Genomic DNA, 23,167 nt, shown 5'->3' with positions numbered 1-23,167 from the left:
TAGCCAGCAGCTTCACTCTCTCCCAGCTGAAACCAGGCACGGAGCTCCACGAGGACAGAAAGACACCGGTCCCAGCTGGTCGCAGTCTCCACACTACTCCCAGCTCTGCCGAATCCTGTAGCCCTACAGCTCCATGTGGACCACAAGATCTCCAGAACAACTCCAGCACCGCACACTCCACCAGGTTTCCTATCCTGGGATCATCTGCATGCTGGAAATGGGTACAAGGCAGGCAGCCAGCAGCTTCACTCTCTCCCAGCTGAATCCAGGCACGGAGCTCCACGAGGACAGAAAGACACCGGTCCCAGCTGATCGCAGTCTCCACACTACTCCCAGCTCTGCCGAATCCTGTAGCTACGCAATGGTGAGTGAACCAAAGGGAGAATTAACAATTAAACGGGGTAAAAAACTAAAAAACTCAGGAGCCTCATGCCAGAGCAGCCATCTCTCGGCGAAAACATGGATAGATCAAATTAAGATCAAACTGTACCAGAATGATGGGAAGAAGAAAGTTTAGAGAAGGCTTGGAACGGTTCATGATCCAAAGCACACCACATTTTCTGTAAAATATGGTGGAGGCAGTGTAATGGCATGGGCATACATGGCTTCCAATGATGCTTGGTCACAAGTGTTTATCAATGATGTAACTGAAGTCAGTAGCAGCCGAATGAATTCGGAAGTGTACATGGCTATATTTTCTGCTATGATTCAACCCAATGCAGCAACATTGAGTGGACGGAGCTTCACAGTACAGATAAACAATGACCCAAAACATACTGTGAAAGCAACTCAGGAGTTTTGATTAGTCAAATAAGTGGAGTGTTCTGCAATGGCCGAGTCAGTCACCAAATCTCAACCTCATCGAGCAGCATTTCACAAACTTAAGACAAAACTTGAGGCAGAAAGACCCACAATCAACCAACAATTGAATCCAGCAGCAGTAAAGGCTTGGCAAAGCATCACAAAGGAGGAAACCCAGCGTTTGGAGACGTCCATGGCATCCAGACTTCAGGCCGTCATTGCCTGCCAAGGATTCTCTACAAAGCATTAAAAATGAACATTTTATTAATGGTAAAGTTAATTTGTCCAATTACTTTTGAGCCCCTGAAACGAGGCGACATTGTAGAAAAATGGTTGCAATTCCTAAACGTTTCACAGGATATTTTTGTTCAATCCTTTTAATTAAACCTGAAAGTCTACACTTCAATTGAATCTCAGTTGTTTAATTTTAAATAAAATACAGTGGCATGCAGAGGCCAAATCACGGAGATTCTGTCACTTTCCAAATATTTTTGGACCTAACTGGATTTCTGAGTTAGTGATTTTTTTCAAATTCTGTCGCATGGGCAACATTTTATTTTGCCCGGACAACCCCTTCAACTGCTAGATGGTACGTTTTCTTATCAGAGGGAACACAAGTAGACTTTATTATTTGGAGGCACATAGTGGGTTGTTATTGGAGAAGAAAGTAGGTTTTATTAATATTCTTCACCTGTACTGCTTTAAAACAATAATAACTATCCCCTATATTAAGTGCACAAAGGATCGTTATTACACTAATTATATGGTTTTCAGGGCTACTTTTTGTGTTGCACTTTTTTTTGGAAGGATATTGATAATATTTCTAAAGTACATGATTTGGCGGCACTGTGCAATGCAAAAAGTATCATATTCATTGCCGATAAGGCAACAACAGGCACAGAACTTGCATCAGTGTAACAAGGAGTCTGTATAGATTTTGCCAGGACAATTAAACAAAAAAACATATCACAAAAGGGACAGGGTTTATAAACACTTGACACAAGAGTGGACACTTTGCCCATTTTGGTGGTGGCCTTGGACAGTCCCATAATTGTGGCTTAAATGTCCCCAATATGGATACTGAAATGTTGGTAGCTAACATCTACACCACTTATAGTAAAGACTCAGATTGACATAGACAGCATTTTTAGGAGTTTCCCCATCATTTGATAACAATGTGTGGATTACTAACTGTAATTGATGAAATTACAGGACTCTCAATACTTACATAATTACTGCACACATTATCCCACCTCCACAAGGCCCATCTTGGGACTGACATCACAACTGTATCGAGAATGGACAGGAAGGGAACACTCATTCTGTTTGTGTTCCGCCATAGAAGGCCAAGACTATGAACGTTATTGAGAGCTCATGTGTTTCAGAAGCTCCCATGCTGGGAAAGTATTCTTCACATTGTTGCATTGTATCTTGGTTGAATTAGGAAATCATTCTTACTAAGTTAATGCTGCATCTGGTAATGAGCTAAGACCCCATCACTGAGGTTCTTAAGGCTTGGTAATCCTACAAAACCCTGTACTATTTGTACAACACAACTAATGCACAGAGGGAAGCAAACTGCAGCGTCTTTGTAACCAGAGCATCGCTTCATTAAAGAGATAATTGACTGCCTATCTCTGTGTATAGAAAGCCACCTCTCTAATAGATGTGTTGTGGCGCCGACTTACCATAGGCTGCTTTATCAGGGATAAAACTGCTGATGTCGGTAACTCGGTCACTTCCACTGCAGCCTTTCTTAATGTTGAGTTACAGCTGAGACGTTGGTGGCTTTAAAATCCTCATTCTCTATTAGGCACATATTGCTTTTGCAATAAAGAGTTACTACTTTACTATTTCACATCATCCATGACCATGACATCTAATTAAAATCATAAGGATAATGTGGTAATTAGAATACTTGTAAATAGTAAAGACTAATGTGATGCTTAATTTCTATTGATCATCAGTTGGCAGAATTTAATTATGGATAAGAAGTTTTAAGAATAACTTTTCATTCTTTGTTTTGTTGTGGTGCCGAAGTCCCAGATGTGATAGGGTTGAATTGTCAACTGGGGCACCATGATGTCATAATGTATTGTCTTTGGCTTTAAAAGGAATCTGTAACAGTATTTCACCCCCCCAAAATGATTTATATGCACATTTAGTGTCACGCACAGTATAGGAAAGTCTAAGTGCAACACAAAGGGATAAGGGGAAGGGATCCCAATACTAGGGAAGCAGGGAGTGGAGACCTCTAGGCAGATCTAACATCACCCTGTCTGCCCTAAGCGTCCTTATATAGGTTCTGCACCTATTGCCGAGCAGGATAACTAATCCCTGCCTGACCCTAGCAGTAAGCCCTGCTTAGGGAAGAACTGTGTGAATGCTGGTCGATTCCCACTGTAACAAAAGACAGATAGGATACATAAACAAGGGGAACACTTAGCTTGAGTAGACTCAGAGAGAAACGCAGACGTCGTCCAAACACCAAAGAGAAAGATAGCAGACTGCTATAACTCCAAGCATGGCTCCAAGCCCCAAATGGAAATTTCACCAGCAACTCCGAGCAGCAAGTTGAAATTTATGAACACCCAGGTCCAGGTGTGTCCATTAGAGCCGGGGGAAGGTTGCCACTAGGTCACAGAGTCAGAAGGACAGGAAGAAGTCTGCAAAGCAAACTGCTGAGACCTTCTGCATCCAGATACAGTGCGATGGTCTGCAGCCTCTGACACACCCATGACATTTAGCTCTTTAAAGGACAAGTCTAGTAATACTTTTACATGGCGGTTCCGTTACGGTGTTCTTTGAATTGATATGTAAATGAGGCTGAAGAGCTATTTGTAGACCTCAAGCCTCTGTCACTCCAGCTCTATTCATGGCCCCCATAAAATTATATTAATCAGATATTTTATAACAATTTATAACATAATCAATGCTTAGAAAATAAACTTATTGATTCAACAGTCTGATTTGTCTGATACATTGATACTACCAGTATTCCTGTTAATGCACATTTTGTCAGTGTCAATATAACTGAATATCATGTTTTTTTGCTTTAAATGGTAGAACTCCCCTGATCGCAGCCAGTGTTATCGGAGGGTTATTTATTATAGTCATCATGGGACTAACCTTCGCAGTCTACGTTCGCAGAAAAAGCATTAAAAAGAAGAGAGCTTTACGCAGGTTCCTAGAGACAGAGGTAAGAACTGGCTTCCAAGCATCAAGGAACAGTCAAAGATTGTAAGTTCAAGTCACACTGCTATTTTATGGCCCATTGTTATGTTATAAAGGTGCTGTCCTTACACTTGGTATTTTATCATGACTGCCTTGTTCACAGCTGTCTACAGAAATCTTTCAGCTCGGAGCTTTAGACTCTTTCAGTCACCCAAAGAGCATCGCCCATGTTTTCAATAAATTCTAATTTTACAATTGTTAATTTTTTATGGTGGCAATATTGCTAATTATTTTTGGAATGGTAGTTTTTAGTGTTGGTTATATGGTATAAAAAGTACAATATTGAATCATTTTTTAAGAGCAGTTACAATTACAGCCATACCAGTCTATTTATATGGTTTCGTTATAGACTTTTTTTGTTTTTTCAACCTTCAAATTCTAAACATTTTTGCTCTAGAATACCAAACAAACCAAGCTGTACTCCCATTCCCCGGGTCCACTGGTGAGTTTCCACCAATGTTCTTGGTGTCTAGTATTGGCTATCGCGATGGCTTAATGTTGGCTGTACAGCAATCGGTACGCTGATTGTCTATCTCTCTTGAGTCCTCCATACACATGAGTGTTCAGCTCCTGTGTTGTCTATGAGAGACCTGCTGCCAGACTTCTCTGGTGGCACCTTAACTCACCAAGAACAAAAGGATCAAAAGTAGGGATGAGCGATATTGCTCAATATTGTATCGGAATTCCGATTTCCATTATTGGAAAATATCGGATATTGGAATTTCCGATATCCGATATCAATGCAAGTCAATGGGAGAAAAAAAATCGGAATTACAAAATGACAACTACAGTGCTATATAATGGATAAAATGGAGGGGAAACACCTCAGGATAATGGGGAAGGAGTTTGCAGAGGCAGAGGAGCATAAAAATAGCTAGAAAAATGCACAGAGCGAAAGCTGTAGCAAGAAAACTGGTCGCCATCTTCTTAACAGCGGTGTTTTTTCTTTGGGTTAGGATTAGTTGGGGTAGGGTTAGGGTTCATGTTTAGTAGGGTAAGGGTTATGATAAGGGTTAGAGGTTAGGGTTAGTAGGGTTAGGGTTAGGGGTTAGGATTAGTTAGGGTTATGGTTAGGGTTAGTAGAATAAGGGTTAGGGTAAGGGTTAGGGGTTAGGGTTAGTTAGGGTTATGCTATGGTTAGTAGGGTTAGGGTTAGGCTGAGTTCACATGTTGCATTTTTTTCGCGTTTCCGCGGCGGTTTTAACCGCGCGATTTTGCCGCGAAAACGCGAAAAATAAGCATCCCATGCATTCCTATGGGATTCCGCAATGCTGTGCTAATGCTGCGGTTTTTACCGCGGCGGAATCGCTTCGCGGTAAAAACCGCAGCATGCTCATTAATTTGCGGAATCGCGGTGATCCCGCACCCATAGGAATGCATTGTTCCGCTTACCTCCCGCATGTGGCTGTGCACACCATGCGGAAAGTAAGCAGAACAATTGCGGATGGTACCCACGGTCCGGAGGAGAGGAGACTGTCCTCCGGGCTGTGGGTACCATATCCCTGTAAAAAATAGAATTTAAAATAAAAAATATTGTTATTCTCACCCTCCGACGTCCCGCGCAGTCTTCCCGCTTCTCTTCACGCTCCGGTCCCAGTAGTCCTTTGCGAAAATGCTCGCGATGACGTCCGTTCTCGCGGGATCGCGAAGTCTCGCGGTCATTCGCGCGAGACGTCGCGATCCCGCGAGAACTGACGTCATCGCGGGCATTTTCGCAAAGGATTACTGGGAACGGATGCGCGGGACGTCGGAGGGTGAGAATAACACCGTTTTTTATTTTTTTTTACATTCTATCTTTTACTGCTGATGCTGCATAGGCGGCCTCAGTAGTAAAAAGTTGGTCACACTCGTCAAACACTATGTTTGACGAGTGTGACCAACCTGTCAATCAGTTCTCCAAGCGATGCTACAGATCGCTTGGAAAACGCTAGCATTCTGCAAGCTTATTCCGCTTGCAAAATGCTAGTTTTTCCGCGGGAAAATCGCGGGAATTTAAAATGCGATTTTCCCGCGGACTGGAATTCCGGAATTCTCGCGGTAATTTCCGCGAGAATTCCGGTACGTGTGCACTTAGCCTTAGGGGTTAGGGTTAGTAGGGTTAGGGGTTAGGATTTGTAGGGTTATGGTTAGGGGTTAGGGTTTAGGTTTAGTAGGGTTAGGGTAAGGGTTAGTGGTTAGGGTTAGTAAGGGTTAGGGTTAGTGGTAAGTGTTAAGGGTTAGGGGTTAGGGATAGTTAGGGTTAGGGTTAGTGATTTTACATTATTAAATTAGAACTGCCAATGGTGGTGTCAATATGCCCTTTGACTGACATGTGCCCGCGTTCAGCTCACCTTGCTTTGCAGGGAGTTTCCAGGAGCACCACGTGGAGGAACGGATACACTCCCTTTAAACCATGCTTAGTCTTCTTCTGCTGATTATATTGCTTTTATTCAGCAATTCTGCATATTGATATTCTACTTTTGGTTCATGTACATCTGCTCCTACTCCTTCCTAAACCTCTGTCTATGGTGATACTGCTATTGGCTGGTCGCAGAATGTCCCAAACCCAGAGGAAATACGCAGAAGTAACAATAGGCACAGGAACTTGAGAGAACCAGCTGGTGAGTCTGGAACCCGTATAGGCAGCAGAAATCAGTATAAGAGCCAATGGAACTAACGGGTACCAGCTGATGTTACCAGAGCCCGTTAGCTAAGCAGGAAGTACCTGTGCCAGAATGCACTACCAAGGACCAGCAGACATTACTGGAACTCTGATACAACAAAGGAGGGACCTAAGCCATTGACTCTACTGAGAACCAGCTGACGTTACTGGAACCCAGATAAGCAGCAGAAGGTAAAAGTGCCAGTGGTTGTACTGGGCAACAGCTGACATTACTGTAGCCCGGATGCCACAATGTAGTAGTGACATAAGCCAAAAGCACTGCCGAGAAGCAAAAAAAACCCCCACAAAGACCCAAGTTCAAGAGCATAAACACAGGAGTCCGGGGACATCTCCATCTGTCTTCTTGTCTTGGGTCTTCTGCATCTGTCTTCCTGTCTTGGGTCTTCTGCATCTGTCTTCCTGGCTTGGGTCTTCTACCGGAGTAATGTCTTCTCGGCAGAAGGTGCAAGAGCCACATTTGCCCCCGCAACCCGGACACAGTCTTCTTTACTCCGCAGTCGCAGCAGGGAAGGAGCAGGGCATACTGGCACTGTCGAGACCAGTCTTGAGCGCCAGGTCCCGGAGAACATGTAGGGGGCTCCTACACTGCCAACATCATGGATAACAGCATGCAAACTGAGCCGTAATGATGTACGGCGGGGGCGTGGAACAGTGCGGGGGACACAACTGTGTAACGGCGAGCGTTGTCGAAACACGGTTTGGAACAGGAGGTACCTGTGCCCTTGGGCACTCCCGAGAAACAGCTGGCGATGCTGGAACTCGGTTTACCCCTCGGGGGAGGCACCTGTGTCCGCACTTCAGTGCCAGGAAACAGCCGGCGTGGCTGGATCCTGCCTCTTGTGCTTCTGCCTATAGGTGTTTGGCATCTGTCGTCGTTTTTTTCCACTTTGGTCTAACAAGGTACAGCTGGCGGTATTGTTGCCCAGAAACACAGCATGCTGTGAAAGTGGCAGTCACGGAAATGGGCACTAGCTGGCGGTACTAGAGCCCAGAAACACGGCATGTTGTGAAATCAGCAGTCACGGAAATGGGCACTCACTGGCGGTACTAGAGCCCAGAAACATGGCATGCTGTGAAAGTGGCAGTCACAGAAATGAGCCAGAGCACTGGCATAACAGATGACGCTGTGTGCAACATAGGCACATGACAGAGCATGCATACTGCTATCAACCATGCATGTAACCTGCCTACTCTGGTCCAGGGCAGCAAAAGTCACCAGAAATCCAGGCCTGATTAATTTTTACGAATGTAAGCCGGTCCACATTTGCAGCGGATAGTCTGGTACGTTGGTCTGTTAGTACATTGCCAGCCGCACTAAAGACGCATTCAGAAATCACACTGGCACCAGGACAAGCCAGGACCTCCAAGGCATACTGGCTAAGCTCAGGCCATGTATCCAACTTGGAGACCCAAAACTTGAAGGGGGCAGATCCATCCTGAAGCACACTGACAGGGGTGGAAAGGTATTGTGCCACCATGTCACGGTAACGTTGCCTCCTAGTGTGTTGCACTGTCTGTGCTGATGTGTCCGAACTGTTTGCAGATTCAGAAACCATTGGAACAGGTTGGGTATACTGAACCTGTCAGAAGCAGATGTACTGCTTCTGCTACCGGTTTCTGAATGGATTCCGCTGGGCCCCGGACGCACTGAGGTGCCTGCTAGTGCACGCGCATCACTGCTATGCGGTGGAAAAGAGTACATGAGTGAATTAACCAGTGCGTCTTGGTACTCCTGCATTTTACGCACCCGGTTCAACGGTGTAATTAGGCTTTGAAGGCTGTCCCGGTAACGTGGATCTAAGAGGGTGGCCACCCAGTAGTCATTTGTGTGGAGAATACGAGCCACGCGTGGGTCATTTATCAGACACTGCAGCATGAAGTCACTCATGTGCTGAAGGCTGCCAACTGGCCATGCATCGCTGTCACCAGCTGGAGGAATGTGCTCTGGCTGCTCTGCATCACCCCATCCACGCTTTATCTGGTGACTACTAGTAGAGCACTGTGTACTTTCCTCCTCTGGCTCATCCTCATAGTCCTCCTCATCCTCCTTGCACCTTTGTGAGGCACCCACAGAGCTTTGTACCAACCTGGCCGATGAAGATTGCCTAGTTGGTGCAAGTGTCTCATCATACTCCTCCTCCTGAGAAACCTCATCCCTTAGTCCTTTAAGTGATGATTCTATAAGGCATATAAGGGGAATAGTTAGGCTGAGTAGGGCAGCATCCCGCTCACCATCAGAGTGGAGTCCTCAAAGCACTTCAAAATGGTGCATATGTCCTTCATGGATATCCACTCTGTGGTTGTAAAGTTGGAGGGCTGAGATGTGTGTTGCCTACTTTGCGCCTGATGCAGCTGCAACTCCATAATTGCAGGTTGCTGCTCACACAACCTCCGTTGCATATGCAAAGTCGAATTCCACCTGGTGGGGAGGTCAACAATGATGCGGTGCTCGGGCAGGCCCAATCTGCGCTGCATGGCTGAAAGGCGCGATGCAGCCATGCTTGAATGCCGCAAATGAGAGCACTCGTATCTGTCTTTGTGCAGCAGCTCCTCAAGGTCAGGATAGTTCCTAGGGAAACTCTGCACCACCAAGTTTAGGACATGGGCAAGGCATGGAATGTGAGTCAGACCACCTAGGCCCAGAGCCACGACCAGGTTTCGGCCGTTGTCACACACCACCATACCTGGCTGGAGGTTGAGCGGCGGAAACCACATGTCGCTCTGCTCCTTGAGCGTGTTCCACAGCTCGGTTGCGGTGTGGCTAACATCACCCAGATAAACCAATTTCACCACGGCCTGTTGATGTTTGGCCGATGCAGTGCTGAAATCGGTTGTTGTGGTACGTCTGGGTTCAGGCGAGTCTGACGAGGAGTATGAGGAGGAGTCAATTTGTACAGAGGAGAGGCCTGCAATCTGTGGAGTGGGCAGGACCCGCACACTTGCACTGTCTACTTCAGTTCCAGGCTCAACTACATTTACCCAATGGGCGGTGATGGAAATGTAGCATCCCTGGCCATGCTGACTGGTCCACGCGTCGATGGTGAGGTGGACCTTGCTACTAACTGCATTTTGTAGCGCATGCTTAATTTTACGCTCCACATGCTGTTGCAAGGCGGGGACGGCATGCCTACTGAAGTAGAAGCGGCTGGGAATGCTGTATTGTGGGATTGCAAAACCCAACATATCGATAAAGGCTGACTTGCTCACCAGCCAGAATGGTAGCATTTCCACTGCAAGCAGTTTGGCAATGCGAGAATTCATGTCCTGTACTCGTGGGTGGTTTGCCGAGTACGGGCACCTTTTCTCCCATACCTGTGTGACAGATGGCTGCTCACTGGATTGGGAGTGTGAGGATGCTAACGATTGGGATGCTAATGCTGACGAAGAACAGACAGTGTGCCGCCATACAACACTGCCTGCAGATGCACCCTGGCATTCTGGCGACGAAGCAGGAGCAGCTGATTGCGAGCTGGAGGAAGAGGTGGCCGCTGTGGCTGAAGAGGTGGAAGGTGGGGAACCAGCTGCAGGTGGCGAATCATCTTGGGTGTGATGCTGCCACTCCACAGGGTGCCTCTTCCCGACATGCGTCAACATATTGGTGGTATTAAGGTTGCTGACGTTCTTCCCTCTCAGCACAGTTTGTTGACAAAGCTTGCATCTGACTACTGTAACGTCATCTGCAACTTGGTCGAAAAAGGCCCATTCACCACAACTCTTGGGCGCACCCCTTGTGCTTTAAAAAAGCCCTGCTCCTAACGGGTGCTGAAGTTGAGGGATCCGACTACCAATTTTTCCCTCTTCCTCTCCCACGTGGACGGCCACGCTGCGCCACACCTGCAAGCTCTTCCTCTGAGCTATCCCCACTTGCTTGCTGCCCCTCAGCATGCCATGATGGGTCAAGGACCTTGTCATCCAATACACTTTCGTCAGCAGAAACTGGTAGCTGAGCTTCATCATCATCTGCTGACTGAGGTCTGGCCACTGTGGGCACTGACCCACCCTCCACTTCTTCCTCAGACGCACACAGTGGTTGCGCATCTGTGCACACTACCTCTTCTTCAGCTGCAGGAATGCTGTCTGGCTGGCACACAGATTCCAAACCAACAGATTCTGAGAAGAGGATTAAGGTTGGCTCCTGGCCCTCTGAATGTCTGGGCAATTTAGTGGACGGTGAAGAAGCAGATGGGTACTGCTCTTCAGTGGCCTGATCCGATGTGGTGGAGAGGTCCTGGGAGGATGCTGCACTCATTGAGGTGGATGCCTCAGCTGCCATCCAACCAACAATGGTTTCTACTTGATCCTCTCTTATCAGCCTATGGCCCTACGCTCCTAACAAGCTGCGCATAAATGACTGCTGCCAGGTGAAAGTAGGTGCTGAGTGACTTGGGCCTGCTGCTTGCTCTGGATGTGCACCATGTCTAGCTGCTGATGCACCTCTTCCGCGGCCGCCGCGGGGAAGTCCCTTACTCCCTGCCTTCTTCATCTCTATTGATGGATTCAGAACGGCAAGAAAGTAATTATTAGGGATTAGTGTGTTTATTCGTGTAGGACTACAAACAGGTATAAGAAACACTAATGGCTCTGTATGATGGTGTGTCTGCTACACTTTATTTGAATCTAGTGTGGCCTACACAAAGAGTAACGTGTGTTTGTGGTGTTGGTGTACACGTTACGGTCGGATGTCACAGCGCAGTAAATGACACTGCTCTGATACCAAAAAGTCCTTAACCGTTTTGTGACTTTTGGCACCAAAAACTGCAAAAACTATGCCAAAATCTTGACGTATTCAAAAATACACTAGAGAAAGACTAGAGTGAAATTGCACCAAATTTTGCAACTTTTTGAAAAATACAATTGATGAATCAGATTAACCCCTTTCTGACATATGACATATTATCCTGTCCATGTGCCCTGGGCCTTAATGCCCATGGACGGGATAGTACGTCATATGCGATCAGCTGCGCTCACATGATTATCATAGCTGACACCCAGCACTAAGTACCAGGAGTGGTTATGGACCACTCCTGGCTCTTTTAACCCCCGGCACACTGCGATCAAACATGATTGCAGCGTTCCGGTGGCATAGGGAAGCATCGCGCAGGGAGGGGGCTCCCTGCGTGCTGCCCTGAGACCCTCAGCACAGCAATATGATCGCTTTGTTCCGAGGTTCTCTTCCCTGCAGGCCCCCAGATCCAAGATGGCCACGGGGTCATGGAGGGAGGTGGCTTGTCAGTGCCTGCTGAGAGCAGGCGCTGAGAAGCCTCCTACACTGCCTGTCCGAACGCTGATCTGACACAGTGCTCTGCAAAGTGTCAGATCAGCGATTTGACACTACATAGTGATGTCCCATCCTGGGACAAAGTAAAAAAGTAAAAAAAAAAATAACGTGTGTAAAAATATTTTTTTTTAAATTCCTAAATAAAGAAAAAATAAATTAATATTTTTCTAATAAATACGTTTCTTTATGTAAATAAAAAATACAATAAAAGTACACATATTTAGTATCACTGTGTCCGTAACGACCCGACCTATAAGGCTGAGTGCAGATTGTCTTTTTAGCCCTGCGGATTTTTCCGCGCAGAATGGAAGAAATCCGCAGGTCAAATGACCTGCATTTTTCCTGCGGATTTCTTCCATTTTTCCTGCGGTTTTCCACTGCGGATTCTCCCCTGCGGATTTGGACACAGGGGAGGTGGAAAACCACACAAAAGAAGTAACATGCTGCGGATTTTGTACCGCAGGAAAACAGCGCGGAACAATCTGCAGCGTCTGCACAGCGTTTTTTTTTTTTCCATTGATTTTAAGGCTACTGTACATCACAATGCGGATATGCAAGGTTTCTGCACGGTAAAATCCGCTGCGGATCCGCTGCAAATCTGCATCGTGTGCACACAGCCTAAAACTGTCCCACTAGTTAACCCCTTCATTAAACAGTGTAAAAAAATAATTAAAAAACGAGGCAAAAATGTGGCTTTATCATTGTACCTGCGAACAAAAAGCGGAATAACACGCAATCAAAAATATGGATATAAATAAACGTGGCACCACTGAAAACGTCATCTTGTTCCGCAAAAAATGAGCCACCATAAAGCGTCCTCAGCAAAAAAATTAAAAATTTATAGTGCTCAGAATAAAGTGATGCAAAAATAATTATTTTTATATAAAATAGTTTTTATTGTATAAAAGCACCAAAACATAAAAAAATTACATAATTGAGGTATCACTGTAATCGTATTGACCCGAAGAATAAAACAGTTTTATAAATTTTACCACACGTGGACCGGTATAAGCGTCCCCCTCCCTATAAAAGAAATTCATGAATTGATGGTTTTTGTTCATTCTGCCTCCCAAAAATCATAATTAAAAAGCGATCAAAAAATGTCATGTGACCAGAAATGGTACCAATACAAAAGTCAATTTGTCCCACAAAAAACAAAACCTCATGTAACTCTGTAGGCCAAAATATGGAAAAATTGTAGCTTTCAAAATGTGGTGATGCAAAAACTATTTTTACAATAAAAAGCGTCTTTTAGCATGTGACAGCTGCCAAACATAAAAACCTGCTATAAATAGTAAATCAAACCCCTTTATCACCCCCTTAGGGGAAAATAATAAAAAAATAAATTGTATTTATTTCCATTTTCCCATTAGGGTTAGGGCTAGTGGTAAAGTAAGGGTTAGGGTTGGTGCTAAAGTTAGGGTTAGGGATGTGGCTAAAGTTAGGATTAGGGTTGGGGCTAAAGTTAGGGTTAGGGTTAGGTTTGGGTCTAAAGTTAAGGTTAGGGCTAAAGTTAGGGTTGGGGCTAAACTTAGGGTTAGGGTTGGGGCTAAACTTAGGGTTAGGATTTGGATTAGGGTTACAGTTAGGATTAGGGTTAGGGTTGGGATTAGGGTTAGAGGTGTGTTAGAGTTAGGTTTGTGGTTAGAGTTATGGTTAGGGCTGGGATTAGGGTTAAGGGTGTGTTGGGGTTAGAATTGTGGGGGTTTCCACTGTATAGGCACATCAAGGGCTCTCCAAACGCGCCATGGCGTCCAATCTCAATTCCAGCCAATTCTGCGTTGAAAACATCAAACCGTGCTCCTTTCCTTCCAAGCTCTGCTGTGCGCCCAAACAGTGACCTACCCCCACATATAGGGTATCGGCGTACTCAGGACAATTTGGACAACAACTTTGTGGTCCAATTTCTCCTATTACCCTTATGAAAATAAAAAATTGGGGGCAAAAAGATCACTTTTGTGAAAAAATATGATTTTTTTATTTTTACGGCTCTACGTTAATAATTTCTGTGAAGCACTTGGGCGTTCAAAGTGCTCACCACACATCTAGATAAGTTCATTAGGGGTCTAGTTTCAAAAATGGTGTCACTTGTGGGGGTTTTCCACTTTTTAGGCACATTAGGGGTTCGCCAAACGTGACATGGCGTCCGATCTCAATTCCAGCCAATTTTAGTTTGAAAAGGTCAAACGGCGCTCCTTCCCTTCCAAGCTCTGCCATGCATCCAAGCAGTGGTTCCCCCCACATATGGGGTATCAGCGTACTCAGAACAAATTGGACAACAACTTTTGGGGTCCAATTTCTCCTGTTACCCTTGATAAAATAAGAAAAATTGGATCTGATGTACATTTTTTTGTGAAAAAAAAGTTAAATGTTCATTTTTTTATTATTATAATAATAATAATACATTTTATTTCTATAGCGCCGACATATTCCGCAGCACTTTACATTTCAGAGGGGACATGTACAGACAATAGAAATTACAGCATAACAATAATCACATAGATTATAACAAATACCAAGAGGAATGAGGGCCCTGCTCACAAGCTTACAGTCTATGAGGAAAGAGGTAGACACAAAAGGTGGGTGTTAACAATTGCCCTGATTGTATGGACCAGCCATAATACAGAGGGCTAATGGATGCATAAAGCATGTGGGAACATGATGCAGGGAACCTGGTTATGGTGAAACCTTTGGCTGTGCCACACAGGGATAGATTAGGTTAATGTGTTGAGGCGATAGGCCAGTCTTAATAAATGCGTTTTCAGGGCACGCTTAAAATTGTGGGGATTGGGGACTAATCGTATTGACCTGGGAAGTGCATTCCAAAGAATTGGCGCAGCACGTGTAAAGTCTTGGAGACGAGAGTGGGAGGTTCTGATTATTGAGGATGCTAACCTCAGGTCATCAGCAGAACGGAGGGCGCGGGTAGGGTGGTATACTGAAACAAGGGAGGAGATGTAGGGTGGTGCTGAGCCATGGAGGGCTTTGTGGGTGAGGGTAATAAGTTTATACTGAATTCTGGAGTGGATGGGTAGCCAGTGTAATGACTGGCACAAGGTAGAGGCATCGGTGTAACGATTGGTGAGGAATATGATCCTGGCTGCAGCATTCAAGACAGATTGGAGAGGGGAGAGTTTGGTAAGACGGAGACTGATTAGAAGAGAGTTACAATAGTCGAGACGAGAATGAATAAGAGAAACAGTAAGAGTTTTTGCAGAGTCAAAAGAAAAGGTCGAATTCTAGAAATGTTTTTGAGGTGCAAATGACAAGAGCGAGCCAGTGATCGAATGTGGGGGGCAAAGGAAAGCTCGGAGTAAAGTATGACCCCAAGACAGCGGGCATGTTGTGGGGAGTAATAGTGGAGCCACACACAGAAATGGCAATGTCGGGCATAGGTAGGTTAGTAGAGGGAGGAAACACAAGGAGTTCAGTCTTTGACAGGTTCAGTTTCAGATATAGTGATGACATGATGTTAGACACAGCGTTTAGACAATCGCCAAAAATTCCTGCTAAGCCTTAAGGGTTAATAAACATCTTGTATGTGATTTTGAGCACCTTGAGGGGTGCAGTTTTTACAATGGTGTCACTTTTGGGAATTTTCTATCTAATAGACCCCTCAAAGTGACTTCAAATGTGATGTGGTCCCTAAAAAAAATGGTGTTGTAAAAATGAGAAATCACTGGTCAACTTTTAACCCTTATAACTTCCTAACAAAAAAAAAATTTGGTTCCCAAATTGTTCTGATGTAAAGTAAACCTGTGGTAAATGTTATTTATTTAGTATTTTGTGTGCCAAATCTCTGTGATTTAAGGGCATGAAAATTCAAAGTTTGAAAATTGTGAAATTTTCAAAATTTTCACCAAATTTCCATTTTTTTCACAAATAAACACAAGTCATATCAAAGAAATTTTACCACTATCATGAAGTACAATATGTTTTGAGAAAACAGTTTCAGAATCACCGGGATCCGTGGAAGCCTTCCAGAGTTATTGCCTCATAAAGGGACAGTGATCAGAATTGTTAGAATTGGATCGGTCATTAACATGCAAACCAACCTTGGGGGTAAAGGGGTTAAAACATCTGGAATTGGGTCTTAGACTCTGTCCACAAAGTGGACAACAGGAAAAAACCAAAACAGGCAGGCACATATAGATTACTCTTAAAAAAGGATATAGAAATAGAATAATGAATTGGGTGTAAACATAAAAAAAAACAGAAAACACACAAAACTAAGCCAAAAAAGGCGCAAAGGCCATGATGAATCGGGACATACTGTGTGGCCCAGACTTTTTTCCACACAGTTGTATTAAAAATCATAGCTAGATGTACTTTTTATTATCGACATAGATCAGCCTAAAGTACGGTCTTTTAAAACAATTTATTCCAATAAATAGTCAACAATGGAGGCTCCAATTCCTGGCTCAAATACAAGAAGGAGTTGAGTATGATCACATATACAATGACAGCATTCAAAAAGGGCCATATGCCATAAAAGTGATGAGAATCTTATAAAAATGGCATTGAGGGTCTTAAATAATTTAGCAAGGTATGATGCAAAATTCATCTGAAAAAGGTTGAACATGATGGACATGTGTTGTCTTCCTAATCCTTTTTCAGTAACTATAAGTATATACCGGTAACTATGCAAAAGTTCACCTTTTCATCCGGCCGTTACATTGTGCATGCTAAAATGGTGACATTTTAGCTCAAAGAGTGAGAATTTTTTAAAAAGGTCTAAAGGTCGATATGTCAAATGTGAGTAACAGACGTGGCAAGAAGAAGTCGTGGCTTATCTGTACTTCAACATCATTTTATTTTCTTGCCTTCAGACATTTTTTTTTCATGTAGGTGTTCTAGCCATAATTTTCACGTACTCATTTAGTCTTTGGGGCTGTTCACATTTCTGTCTTTTATGTGATCCGTGTGATCGCATTGAATCACAGAAACACGTCCGGATAATTGTTTGCGCAAGTGAAAATCACTGATGACTGAAGGAGGCGTAGGAGGATTAATACTTAAAGGGAACCTGTTATGTTTTTTTCCACCTTATCTAAGGACAGCATGATTTGGGGGCAGAGACACAGATTCTAGAGATGTGTCATATACTGGGCTGCTTGCTGTAGTTTTCGTAAAATCACAGTTTTATCTGTTGCAGATCTAGGAGTTCTCTGAACACGGAGCTCTGTATAGCCCCGCCCATATCACTGATTGGCAGCTTTCTGTGTACACTGGCAGAAAGTGACCAATCAGTGGTGAGGGCGGGACTACACAGAGCAGTAGGACTACATGGCAGGAGACAACTAGTCCTCTAGTGATTGATAAAACAGTGATTTTATTGAAACTGCACCAAGCAGCACAATAAGTGACACATTGCTGGAATCAGGATCTCTGTCTCTACATCGTGCTGATTTCAGATTGCATAGAAAAAACCTGCTGACAGATTCCCTTTAACAATGCACACGTCAAGTTAGATGTCAAATTATGCTTTGTTTGCACCAGCGCTGTATTTGTTTTAGGTTAAGTTCCCAACATGAGTATTTGGTAAAATATCTTCAGACGCATTTTTTGTGTGGAAAAAATGCAGCATATTACGATTCCAGCAAAGTGGATTAGATGATGTAAAGCATTTGCCCACTCTGTTTTGTAATGCTGCGTAAATTGACCCGTGGTTCATTTTTTAAATCTGCAACATGACAAATTCGCTTGCGAAAAATATATGCACTGTGTTTCTGGATTTTCCTCATAGATTTGAATGAGATGCAGAAAATCCACACATATAGGCCGCACAAGCTTACTTAGTGAATTTCCACAGCAGAAACCCAAGTGGAATCTGCACAATTAGCAATTAATTTTTCGCTAAAGTTGTATCACGGCTGCGTAAATCGGCAAACAGGAAATTTCCAAATTAAAGTCTTCTTTAACCCCTTCACTACCAAGGGTGGTTTGCACATTAACTCCCGGGCCAATTTTTACAATTCTGACCACTGTACCTTTATGAGGTCATAACTCTGGAACGCTTTCATGGATCCCGGTGATTCTGACATTGTTTTCTCATGACATATTGTACTTCATGTTAGTGGTAAAATTGCATTCAAATAACTTGCGTTTATTTGTGAAAAAAACGGAAATTTGGCAAAAATTTTGAAAATTTCGCAATTTTCCAACTTTGAATTTTTATGCCCTTAAATCACAGCGATACGGCACACAAAAAACTTAATACATAACATTTCCCACATGTTTACTTTACATCAGCACAATTTTGGAACCAAAATTTTTTTTTGTTAGGAAGTTATAAGGGTTAAAAATTGACCAGCGATTTCTCATTTTTGCAACACCATTTTATTTTTAGGGACCACTTCACATTTGAAGCCACTTTGAGGGGTCTATATGATAGAAAATACCCAAAAGTGACACCATTCTAAAAACTGCACCCCTTAAGGTGCTTAAAACCACATTCAAGAAGTTTATTAACCCTTTAGGTGCGTCACAGGAATTTTTTGAATATTAAAAAAAAAATGAACATTTAACTTTTTTTCACAAAAAAAATACTTCAGGTTCAATTTTCTTTATTTTACCAAGGGTAACAGGAGAAATTGGACTGCAAAAGTTATTGTGCAATTTGTCCTGAGTACGCTGATACCTGATATGTGGGGGGGAACCACTGTTTCGGCGCATGGCAGACCTCAGTAGGGAAGGAGCGCCGTTTGACTTTTTCAATGCAAAATTGGCTGGAATTCAGATCGGACGCCATGTCGCGTTTGGAGAGCCCCTGATGTACCTAAACAGTGGAAACCCCCCAAGTGACCCCATTTTGGAAACTAGACCCCCCAAGGAACTTATCTAGATATGTGGTGAGAACTTTGAACCCACAAGGGCTTCACAGAAGTTTATAACGTACAGCGGTACAATTAAAAAATCATATTTTTTCCACAAAAATGATCTTTTCACCCCCAATTTTTATTTTTCCAAGGGTAACAGGACCCTAAAAGTTATTGTGCAATTTGTCCTGAGTACGCTGATACCCCATATGTGGGTGTAAATGACTATTTGGGCGCATAGCAGAGCTCGGAAGGGAAGCAGCGCCATTTGACGTTTTTGGCTAGAATTGAGATCGGACACCATGTCGCGATTGGAAAACCCCTGATGTACCAAAACAGTGGAAACCCCCCACAAATGACACCATTTTGGAATCTAGACCCCCCAAGGAACTTATCTAGATGTGTGGTGAGAACTTTGAGCCCCCAAGGGCTTCACAGAAGTTTATAACGTACAGCAGTACAATTAAAAAATCATATTTTTTCCACAAAAATGATCTTTTCACCCTCAATTCTTATTTTTCCAAAAGTAACAGGACCCTAAAAGATATTGTGCAATTTATCCTGAGTACGCTGATACCCCACATGTGGGTGTAAACCACTATTTGGGCGCATGGCAGAGCTCGGAAGGGAAGCAGCGCCATTTGACGTTTTTGGCTGGAATTGAGATCGGACACCATGTCGCGTTAGGAAAGCCCCTGATGTACCAAAACAGTAGAAACCCCCCACAAATGACACCATTTTGGAAACTAGACCCCCCAAGGAACTTATCTAAATGTGTGGTGAGCACTTTGAACCCCCCAAGTTTATAACGTCCGGGCGTGAAAATAAAAAAATCGTATTTTTTCCACAAACATGATCTTTTAGTCCCCATTTTTTTATTTTCCCAAGGGTAACAGGAGAAATTGGACCCCAAAAGTTGTTGTCCAATTTGTCCTGAGTACGCTGATACCTCATATGTGGGAGAAAACTACTGTATGGGCACACGTCGGGGCTCGGAAGGGAAGTAGTGACGTTTTGGAATGCAGACTTTGATGGATTGGTATGCGGGTGTCATGTGCGTTTGGAGAGCCCCTGATGTACCTAAACTATTGAAACTCCCCACAAGTGACCCCATTTTGGAAACTAGACCCCCACGGAGCTTATCTAGATGTGTGGAGAGCACTTTGAACCCCCAAGTGCTTCACAGAAGTTTATAACGCCTGGGCGTGAAAATAAAAAAAACATTTTTTTCCGCAAAATTATATTTTTGCCCCCAATTTTTTATTTTCCTAAGGGTAACAGGAGAAATTGAACCCCAAAAGTTGTTTTGTAATTTGTCCTGAGTAGACTGATACCCTACATGTGGGGGTAAAACACTGTTTGGGCACATGGCAGAGCTTGGAAGGGAAGGAGCACCATTTGACTTTTTCAACGCCGAATTGGCTGGAATTGAGATCAGACGCCATGTTGCCTTTGCAGAGCACCTGATGTGCCCAAACAGTGGAAACCCCCAATTATAACTCCAACCCTAACCTCAACACACCCCTAACCCTAATCTGAGCCCTAGCCCTAACCCTAACCCTAGCCCTAACCCTAACCCTAGCGGGAAAATGGAAATAAATACATTTTCTTTTAGTTTTATTATTTTTCTCTAACTAAGGGGGTGATAACGGGGGGTTTGATTTACGATTTATGGCGGTTTTTATGTTTGGCGGCTGTCGCACGCTAAAAGACGCTTTTTATTGTAAAAATAGTTTTTGCATCACCACATATTGTGAGCTATAATTTTTCCGTATTTTGACCCACTGAGTCATGTGAGGTCTTATTTTTTGCGGGACGAGTTGACGTTTTTATTGGTACCATTTTCGGGCATGTGACATTTTTTGATCGCTTTTTATTCCGATTTTTGGGACGCAGAATGAACAAAAACCAGCGTTTCATGAATTTCTTTTGGGGGGGTGCGTTTACACCGTTCTGCGTGCGGTAAAATTGATAACGTGTTTTTATTCTACGGGTCAGTACGGTTACAGCGATACCTCATTTAGGTCGTTTTTTTATGTTTTGTCGGTTTTTTGCAATGAAAACAATTTTATATAAAAAATAATTATTTTTGTATTGCTTTATTCTGCGAGCTATAACTTTTTTATTTTTTTGCGGATGATGCTGTATGGTGGCTCATTTTTTGCGGGACAAGATGACGTTTTCAGCGGTACCATGCATATTTATATGCGTCTTTTTGATCGCGCGTTATTGCACTTTTTGTTCGGTGGTATGATAATAAATCATTATTTTTTGCTTCGTTTTTATTTTTATTTTTTAAGGGGTTCGCTAAAGGGGTTAACTAATGGGACAGTTTTATAGGGCAGGTCATTACGGACGCGGCGATACCAAATATGTGTACTTTTATTGTTTTTGTTTCTTTTTATTTTGAAAAAATGTCTTTATTGGGGAATATTTTTTTTTTTTTTTACTAATTTATTTAGCGATTTTTTTTTAATTATTTTTAACACTTTTTTTTTTTTTTACTTTATTACCTTGTCCCAGGTGAGACATCACTATCCTGTGACAGATCGCTGATCTGTCACATCACAGATCAGCGATCTGTCACAGGCACTGCTGCAGACTTCCTCATGCCTGCGCTTTGCAGGCAGTGAGGAAGTCAGCTCCCTGCAGGCCCCCGTCGCCATCTTGGATCCGGGGGCCTGTAGGGAAAGAGCCCCCCGCAGCAGCGCTGCACATTGCGCTGCCGTGGGGGGCTCAGGGAAGCACGGAGGGAGCCCCCTCCCTGCCGATGCTTCCCTTTAACCCCCGGTACACCGTGATCGCGTTTGATCACGGTGTGCAAGGGGTTAACATGTCGGGGGCGGTCCGTGACCGCCCTTGACACATTATGCCGGGTGTCAGCTATGATAATTAGCTGACACTCGGCCGCGATCAGAGGCGCTCACCACGTGGGCGCCGCTGATCGCGATGACGTAATATTCCGTCCATGGTAATTAGGTCCATGGTCACATGGACGGAATATTACGTCAATTGTAGGTAAGGGGTTAAAGGGAAGGTGCCATCCCCAATAAATTTTTTCAGCAATTGAAAAAATGTAAAGAATTAATGTTTACATTTTCTTAAAAAATATTAGCATTTGTTTTTAATTTTGTAAAATATGAAAAATAATTTTAAAAAGTTTGGCATTTCCACTTGTTAACACTAGGGGGAGCAGATACTGAAATTTGGCACAAAAACCTAGTGTACAACTAGCTCACATTACTGTCCTGCAGTAATTATGGGCATACAGTGTCCATGATGTTTGATTTTGATATATGATCATGCCCTAAAATGGACACTGTATGGGTGGAATCTGCTGACATGGGGGTGGTGTCACTCCTCTCCTCCCCTACTGGGTGCTTGCTAAGGGAAAAGAGAGGATGACATTTAGGAACACAGTGAGCAGCCATTTTGATGGGGCCTGCAAAGTTATACTGACTGTCTTTTCATGTAAAGTCTGGATCAGAACAGGTCACCAATCAGCAGAAATGTGTCCTGGATTTCTATGGAGCAGACAAGAAGACGGTCCATCCATGTGTATAAAACACAGTGCTCTATGTACAATCCCTGGCACCGAACAGGGTGCCCCCCACAGACCAGCACACTGCTCTCCTGAAATACTCTGTGCTGCTGTCACCCTGCTCCTCCACCATATTTCTCCCTCTGTGCCCCCCATAGACCAGCACACTGCTCTCCTGAAATACTCTGTGCTGCTGTCACCCTGCTCCTTCCCCCATACATCTCCCTCTGTGACCCCCCCATAGACCAGCACACTGCTCTCCTGAAATATTCTGTGCTGCTGTCACCCTGCTCCTTCCTCCATATATCAGGCCCCTGTCGCCTCGCATTCACACATCGCCAGGACAGGATCTGAGGAGAGGAATGGGGTCTTCGGTCACTGAGGATGGCAGGCAGCAAGGATTCTGGGAGCAGGGTGACAGCAGCACAGAGTATTTCAGGAGAGCAGTGTGCTGGTCTATGGGGGGCACAGAGGGAGATATATGGGGGAGGAGCAGGGAGACAGCAGCACAGAAATCCAGGAAACATTTCTGCTGATTGATGGCCTGTTCTGATCCAGACTTTGCATGCAAAGACCCCATTCCCCTCCTCAGATTCTGTCCTGGTGATGTGTGAAAGCGAGGCGACAGGCGCAGTCCGGGGTGACGCTGGGAAGCAGGCTGGGGGAAATGTAGCCATATAGTAACGATAAAAATGAGACCCCTCTCTTCAGCTGCCTCACCAGCCCTTCCCTGACTTCACCTATTACCCCTGACCCGTGTGCAGGTGCTCAGCCAGAAACACCCTAGAATGGGTCCCCTTTTAGCAGATCACAAATAATACCGCCATATACTT

At 44.0% G+C, this 23,167-nt stretch overlaps 1 protein-coding gene and 1 long non-coding RNA gene across 2 annotated transcripts in view; one reads left to right on the top strand and one right to left on the bottom strand.

Moving 5' to 3' along the window:
• The window catches only part of ERBB4 (erb-b2 receptor tyrosine kinase 4), a 1,457,122-nt gene that overhangs the window by 1,138,241 nt on the left and 295,714 nt on the right, over positions 1 to 23,167 (top strand). Inside the window, exon 17 of the mRNA XM_073553209.1 lies at positions 3,868 to 4,000. Coding sequence (XP_073409310.1) covers positions 3,868 to 4,000 — 133 coding nt within the window. The remainder of the gene's footprint in view (positions 1 to 3,867; positions 4,001 to 23,167) is intronic.
• LOC141056761 (uncharacterized) overlaps positions 1 to 23,167 on the bottom strand; it is a 116,341-nt gene that overhangs the window by 91,655 nt on the left and 1,519 nt on the right. The gene's annotated exons all lie outside the window — the stretch shown is intronic.

Source organism: Dendrobates tinctorius, unplaced genomic scaffold (genome assembly GCF_039654945.1).
Source record: "Dendrobates tinctorius isolate UK_male_01 unplaced genomic scaffold, ASM3965494v1 ptg000199l, whole genome shotgun sequence".
NCBI classification, from domain to species: Eukaryota; Metazoa; Chordata; class Amphibia; order Anura; family Dendrobatidae; genus Dendrobates; species Dendrobates tinctorius.
The sequence above is the reverse complement of the archived record's forward strand: the minus strand, read 5'-3'. Positions and strand labels throughout refer to the sequence as shown.